General features: G+C 31.4%; 1 protein-coding gene across 2 annotated transcripts in view; it reads right to left on the reverse strand.

Annotated features, from left to right (window-relative positions):
- Positions 1-4797: 4797 nt before the first annotated feature.
- Positions 4798-8092, reverse strand: part of LOC107459840 (chromatin remodeling protein EBS) — a gene marked incomplete in the record, with an annotated part of 3557 nt that continues 262 nt past the window's right edge. The window contains 5 exon segments of one of the 2 annotated variants that reach the window (XM_052252343.1): positions 4798-5126; positions 6382-6520; positions 7258-7326; positions 7433-7775; positions 7988-8092. In XM_052252343.1, coding sequence (XP_052108303.1) covers positions 5082-5126; positions 6382-6520; positions 7258-7326; positions 7433-7775; positions 7988-8060 — 669 coding nt within the window. 2 annotated transcript variants of the gene reach the window in all.

Raw genomic sequence — 8092 nt, forward strand, 5'->3', positions numbered from 1 at the left:
ATGATCCAAGTTCGCAACAAAGAACACAAAAGCACAAGGAGTATGATATCACTGAAGTTAATGTAATCAGAAAATATAGGTACTACGATCCCTTTATTTTATCTCAAAATGCACGATAGGTGTACTTTTTGCCTTATCTGGTTCATGCAAGTCTAGTTAGGTGGTTGTGGTTAAGATTAAGCCAAGAGGCCGGATCAAGTTTAATGATAGGACAGAAGGTCAGGAACCTTACCAGATTGATGATCCAACTCCTTCAAAAACGGTGTTTGATATCGATGAGTTGATTACCCTTAGCTCAGCATCAACGGATGATGATATCATTGACCTTGGGTTACATCACGACGCACTACCACAACAGGACGATGATCTTCAAGAAGAAGAAGAAGAGGTCGACATGGACGAAGAAGAGGAAGACAAGTTCGATGATTAGGAAACTATCTCAGAAGACGAGGATGGTGAATCAGAGGAAGAAGATGATGAATCTGAATAGGATTAATGTAAATATAGTTCTATGATATGTATATTTCTTTACCAAACTTTGAGAAGCATGTAATGTAATTAACATTGTTTCAGATATATCAATTACCACATCCTTCTATAATTTTACGTTGTATGCTTGATATTTCACTTCATATTTATAGCATTGTTTCAATTATGCTTGTTATCAGGTTATGGTAAAAATGGACGAAAAATGACTTTTTTTTTCTTTTAAAAAGAAAACTTCCATCGACATTACCGTCGGAATTTTATCGACAGTATTTTTTTCAAAAAAAATTCATAAAACTTTTCGTCGGATTAATTCAATGGTAAAATAGTGCAGATATTTATAACATGGCGCTAACTTTAAAGTCGGATTGATTCGGCGGTAATTTTCAACGGATTGTGTTATATATTCTGTTATTAAATTCGACGAAAATTAGCGTCAAATTCTAAAAATTCGCCAATAAATATTTTTCAACAAAGTTTATACTGTTATATTTATTCTACTGTTAAATTCAACTGTAAACTTGTTACTATCGAATTTATCTAAAAAATTCATCGATAAATACGACGGTACTCGACGACTTTCTTGTAATGCTTCTCTGAAAAAAACATAGCATCTTCAAATGAATCTCTAGTTAAAAATTCTATCTATCTCCTGGTATTAGTAGGCTTGTAAAAAGCCAATCTAATATCATAATCGGGAGATGAATCATAACAACCTTTCAAGTAAACTTGGATTTTATGCCTCATAGTGCCTATATTCATCCTCATGATTTTCAGCTACTCAATTACAATTCTGTTTTAGGAAATAACTGCATTAACTACTTTATTTTCTGTTAGGGTAGTTATACTGTTGTACTTTCCTTATTTGTTAGGATGAGAGCTAACTGCTTTCCTTATTTCTTACACACTTTCTTTAGGAAAAATACATTGAAAATAAAACCTCAAATTAATCCCACTTACAAATCAACGCATTCATCATAATCGTAAATTCGTAAGAACAAAGCTGCGGTTATATATTAAATATTTAAAATTACCATTTCATCCCTATATATCCTCTCTTTTTCTTCTTCGGTTCTCTTCTCTTTTGTTATCTATTTTAAAAGGTATTTAACCAACTATGTTAAGTGTACATGTACAATAAAATCAAACATTAAAATTAATTGTTAATATAAAATAGAGAAAGTTTAAAGGACCATCGCCTTTACTAAAATTTAGTCAACATTTAATCAGTAAAAAAATTAAATAATTTCATACTATTAAATATAATCTCATACCATTAAAAATATTAATAATTATTAATTAATTACTATAAATTATAAAACCTGCTGGCCCTAACACTCTTTTATAAAATATATATTATTAAAAATAAATTTAACGACATATATATTTATACATAGATATGATAATTATTTTAATAGTTGAATTTAATATACAAATAACATTTTTATAAATTAAATTCTATAAATATGTTTTATGTTTTTGTGTTGTTTCTCAAAACTAATCGATTTGATTTGAACTAAGCTAATTACTAACAAGTATTTACGTCGGTAAAACAATTATAATTACATAATTATTATATTTAATATTATTTAATTATTTTAACAGTAATTAGTAAACACAAAATAAAAACATTTTGGATGATTTTAAGTTTATTTATATACCTCCCAAACATTTTTGAAATAAACCATATCATATAATTTTGCATTGCAAATTAAAGTTGTTAGTGTCAAATTCAATTTCGAAACTTAAACAGATAACAAGTAGATAATAAAACAAATAGAGAGTACATAGTTCTATCACCCAAGTTATTTAATTTTGCACCCGAAAAAAGCTGCGGTATATATATCCCCAAAAACTGGAATAATAAGGGTGGATATAAATATAACAAATGCACTCAGCATATGGAAAATAACTTACGTGCTTTGTTTGCATGTGCATCATGCTTTTCATGCACGCAAGAACTGCACCAGTGTGTGTAGTGTTCATAATCATACATGTCTAGTGGGTATAGCTAGCTAGAATATTATTCAGGGATTCGGCACCTCTAAAGTTATGTAGTCACTTTAGAAAAGAAAGGGAATACATTTATACCATAAATCACTTTTGGATTAATAAATATTACAAATTCAAAGGTAATTAAAGTATTACTTTATCATTTTATTGAAAGTCTACAAAACTAGTATTTTTATTAAAATTTAGTCAGCACTTAATCAATAAAAAAAAGTGAATAATTTTACATTATTAGATGTAATCTCACACCATTAAAATATTAATGATAACTAATTAATATTTACAAATCATAAAACATGCTGATCTTCTGACACTTCTCTTTTACTGATATTATTATTTTAGATGATTTTTTTTTATTTTTAGATATACCATGCAAGGGGAAGACAAAACACAACACTAAAGGAGAAGTCTAGTTTTGAGTAATGATAAAATGAATATGTTGAGTTAGCATATGATATTTTTCAACGGTAACATAAGTTAATAATAGTACAAATATTTTCTTTGGGATTAAGTGGTGGTGTGCGAAAAAGTCAAAGGAAACCTACCTGGTAATAATGATGATGATAATGGTGTGGTGGGAGATTTTTCCCTGCTGATTAAGTTGTATGGTATAGTAATATATACCATCAGTCACCAAATATAGGTATGCATTTTTTTTTATCTAGAAACACGTGGTTGCTGTGACCATAACCTTTTATTTTGAAGTAAGATATAAATTATACGAGACAATTAGGATTTATTAATTTCAACGTTACACATTAGTTGCTTCTGACCATGATGATAATGATGATGATGAATTGATGATGATGATTAGGATTGTTCATTTTACGTCAGGCGTGCATGCATGGCACCCTTTCTCTCTTCCTGTTGTCTCTATGCCTTAAGATTAACGGATGCAAGCACACGTTAAAAGTATTGAATGCATTAACCTAATTAAATTAATCTGTGTATAAAAAAATATAAAAAAATTAGAAAATATAAGAAAATAACAAATGTATGTGAAAAATCAAAAGATAAAACTAAACTTATGAAACGTTTTTATTGCGTTTGTTTCAAAATACTTGTTTAATGAGAATTGAGATATTTGAATTGGTCTCTTCTCATGTTTTGGTCTTTTTATTAGAAAACAAATCACTCGTAGTCGTAGGCAACTAACTATGAGACTAAAGAACTTCTCCTTTTGACAAATCTCGCATCAATTATTATTTCACATCTTAAAAATAAGAGAATGGATATTGTCATCGTTATTTTGATAATAGTTTTTTTTTTTTAACAAATTTATACAAATATACAATAAGAGCGCTACATCCTCATTAAAAATCATGAATAACAAAAGTAAGAGCCGCTACATCATCTTCAAAAATCATGAATTACAATTTTTAAAAGAAAAATTATGACAAGTCACATTTATTTGGCTAAACAATGTTTAAAGTTTTCTTCTTCTTTTTAAGGAGCAACATTTTAAGTTAAACGTTTAGAACATGCTTGAGTTTGTACACTTGAAATACAAAAGGAAACAGAATAATTTAAAACATAAAACCTATCATGCAAGGATATTTCGGTGAATTGTCTGTGGGACACAATATTTATTGATATTCGTTCGACACATTTGCTGTGTCTAACTTTCTTAATAAAAACTAAAAACTTTGTTTCCGAACATATTTGAATACACCTAAATACTATCACTTATATTCCTAACATATATTCTTAAAATAAATTTAAAAATAATATATATTATTATTTATTAAAACAAAAATACTTTAAATAGTTAAAAAATATTAAAAATAGTTAAAAATTATTTTATATTTTAATATTAATAAAATATCAAAATATCATTTTATATAACTGGTGTGCCCTCGTATCCCCCGTATTATGTCTTTTCCGTGCATCATAGCATAAAACCCATAATATTATTGAAGTCTTATTTTTCTCTCATTTTCGCTCCCAAACTCCACTCACAATGCGAATGGCCTGTTATGGTTGGATAATATATAACAAATTCCCAATCAAATATAATCAATCTTATTTAACTTTCCCCCCTAAACCATCACTATCAAGCATCCACTAAACCCCAGTTCAACCATCTCTTAAGTTCCCTTATATAAACTGAAACTTGATCATTTTTGAAATACCTAGCAGTTTCAACCAACCACACTAATCATTCAAATATTTATAGATAAACAATGTGAACACAATTACCCAGTTCCAGTGGAAAGAAACAAAGGAAAGTACTTTTCCCATCAAACCATAGTTACCAGAAACACAACTATAGCCTAGAATTATACATATAATGAACCAAGATTTTAGAAAACTAATGATAATTTCTTTTTACTCCATAGTTTGAGGTTTTGATGTTATCTCAGAGACATTAACACTTGAGACCGGAGCTAACTCTTTCTGGACAGCAAAAGGAAAAACTGATAAGTCATAAAACTAGCACCAATAGATACATAAGCTGAGTCAAATACATCAAATGTTTTATAGCCTCTGGTCGAAGCTGTACAAACACACCAACTACTACCACACAAACCACAGCCAAAGTTCAGCAAAAGCCACGTCTCACGCTAAATCCTCTACCTTGATGGTCATCTCTTCCGTCGCTTCGGCTCCACCTGAAAATATTCATTCATCTGTCATCATAAAAAGCAAAATATGGGACAATGTGAAACGCGATGTAACCAATGAGAACATGCTCAGGCAAGAAAATACAAGCCATCAATTCAACATATAATTATTTTTCCAGTTCTAACATGGCCACGAATCCCCATACCATAAAATAAATACTCCATATGTTTAGAAAGTAAATGTCATTTTAACTAAATCGGTACAGGAAAAAATTAACGTATTTTGACACAATTACATCCTGAAACATTAATTTTCCAATGTACTAATTTTGTCATAAATGACATTTGTTTTGAAACGGAGGGATATTTTATTCTGAAAAGGATAAAAAGAAAAGTCCTACACAACATTCATATGAAGACTATGTATGAAAAAAGCATAGGAAAATTAAGCCAATTCAACAAGTAGAACTAAATTTTCTACAGAAGTTACACAGATGAATACAGATGAACATGGATGACAAGTTTTTATAAGTGCAATCCTTATTTCATAAATACCCAAAGCACAACTAAAAACAGTTGGAACTAAAATGTGTACTTGCATCTTTTATATAAACCTATCCAAACCAAGAATCCCTCCATATGATTATATACAGCGGTACCAAAAAAATCTAGAAAATGATTGAGATTCACAACTTTCGATAACTTCATGCTCATAACTGGAACAAAGAAAAAAGTACGAGCTTGAGGAGAAGCTACTTCACCAGCACAAATTAACCAAGTGAAGGAACATTATTCAAAGATATTTACATGAAAACAATAATTTCAGCCATTAATCCTTTCAAATACAAATACATATTAAAAGTAAATGCTAGTCTTCATTGATTGTCAGACAAGAAAAACAATTAACACATACCATCAAAATAAATAAATAAATAAATAAAACTCTTATTAGCATATGACACAGTCTGCAGTCTGTTAATTTTTTATGTCTCAATTACATCCCCCGTACGTGGTTTCTAAAATTACAAAAACAACTTGAATTTCACTTTCTAAACAAGCATTCTTCCATGCTAACCGATACACACATGAACTGCAACATAACATTGCCCATTTCAAGCCTAGCTGCAAAGAATACATCCATCTTTTTGGAAGAAAATAACACACTATAGCATCACTCTCCAAACAGTCTATCATGTGCCCATTACCTACCCCCTCTATTGTGGGAATAGTATGTCTCATAAATGTGCTGGGGAAAAAATTAATAGGAACAAAAGTAAGAGTGCATTGAAACTTCGTAGGAAATAGAATAAAAAAATCTCACCTTGCCATCAGATCCTGGTGACACTGGAAATGTAGCCTGGGGTTTCTTCATGTCATCATCAGATGAACATTCAGAACATACAAAGTGATCCAACTTCTTTGCTTCTTCAATAGTCATTCCCACACATGCAGGATGGTACCTACAACAAACTCATAAAATTGAAATATGATTCTTTCAAAATATTTAAGGTTGAGTAGTTTCTGGTGCATCGTTAAAATTTTAACAATCAATTTGAGAATGTGATCCAAATTAGGTCAGAGCCAGATGCATAAAATGTTAACCATTATATATTTGAATATATAAGCTGACAAACATACATTGAAGAAAAAGCTAGCAAAAATAAATACATTGAAGAAAAGATATTACAAATCCAAGATTGCAAATTTTTGCCAAAGGAATGGCTGCAGTAGGATATAAGCAATTTAAAAGTCCCTCCAAAATGCATCTGCTGCCGAATTTTCAAATTGTTTAGCAAGAGCAGCTACTTGACAAACCCAATAAATCCCTTATGTCTTCCCTATTTTCTGCACTTATTTCTATCTTTTTTCAATCCACTTGGCAAATAGAAGCAGTTGTCAAGAATAACATGCAGAATTGGTGCTCAGGCCAAGGCAGAGTTTCGATAACAAAAACTTAACTAGTTCATAAAACTTAGCAATAACATATCCATATGCTTCTTGAAGTCTTTCTATTCTCTCAATTGTTCTCCTTTCCGTATATGGTCAACAAACTTTAGACTGCCTCTACAGGTGCTAGTCTTAAATCCAAGCCGAAATAACAACTCATCCACAAATTAGAATCAAAAAGTGACAAAATACAAACACACACAAATTGAGTGAAAAATAAACAAAGTAAAGCCAAATACACTTGTTTTACCAATCCTTGCATCCCTCACACTGCACCATGAGGTCATCCGGGTTATAAGGCATCTCACACTTGCAATACCTACAAAACACACAAAAAAACAAAATCAATAACACAAACCCCCCACATTTCAAACACTAAAAAGACACCATCACCACTAATCTCCAATAATAAAACAAGAACTCACACTGCGACGCGGTCCGGTGTAAAAGCTCCAGTAGCAGCCTTGTACTCGAACCTACAGTAGTAATCTTCGGCACCCACATTCTCAAGCTTTGTGTAGTTCTTAAAGGAGTGAACAACACACTTCCCTTCAATGGTGTGAGCACTCTGAATGTCATAATGATCAGATAAGAAAAGCTCCTTTGCCCCATGGAACTGTCTCCTTCCACCAATGGACTCTTCAGGCCTATAGTACCATCTCACACGAACCTTCACGTTGTTCCTACTATCGGACTCGATCTTCTCCACTCTCGCCACGTACGGTGGCTTCGATGTGTCCGAAGGACGCATCAAAACGCAGTCACCAACTAACAAAACGAAAACGAAAACGAAGCACACACAAAAAACAAAAACATAATAAATAAAAAGACATACAAAAATCGAAACCTTTCAGCAATCGAAGAAATACCAAGACTATATTGTACCGTTCAGTTGAGTCTAACCCTTAAAAGGAACGATTTTGAAAGAGTTAACGCTACTAGGTAGGTGAAAGGGTAGAGATTTTTTTTTTCTTGGTTACCTCTTACGATCTTGTTGGTGCCTCTGATGGTGTACGAGTCCAAGTCTCTTTTCCCTGGTCTCGTTTTCGCCATGCGAGAAGGTCCTCTGAGCTCTGTTTAGAGAG

This window comes from Arachis duranensis, chromosome 7, assembly GCF_000817695.3.
Source record: "Arachis duranensis cultivar V14167 chromosome 7, aradu.V14167.gnm2.J7QH, whole genome shotgun sequence".
Classification (NCBI taxonomy): Eukaryota; Viridiplantae; Streptophyta; class Magnoliopsida; order Fabales; family Fabaceae; genus Arachis; species Arachis duranensis.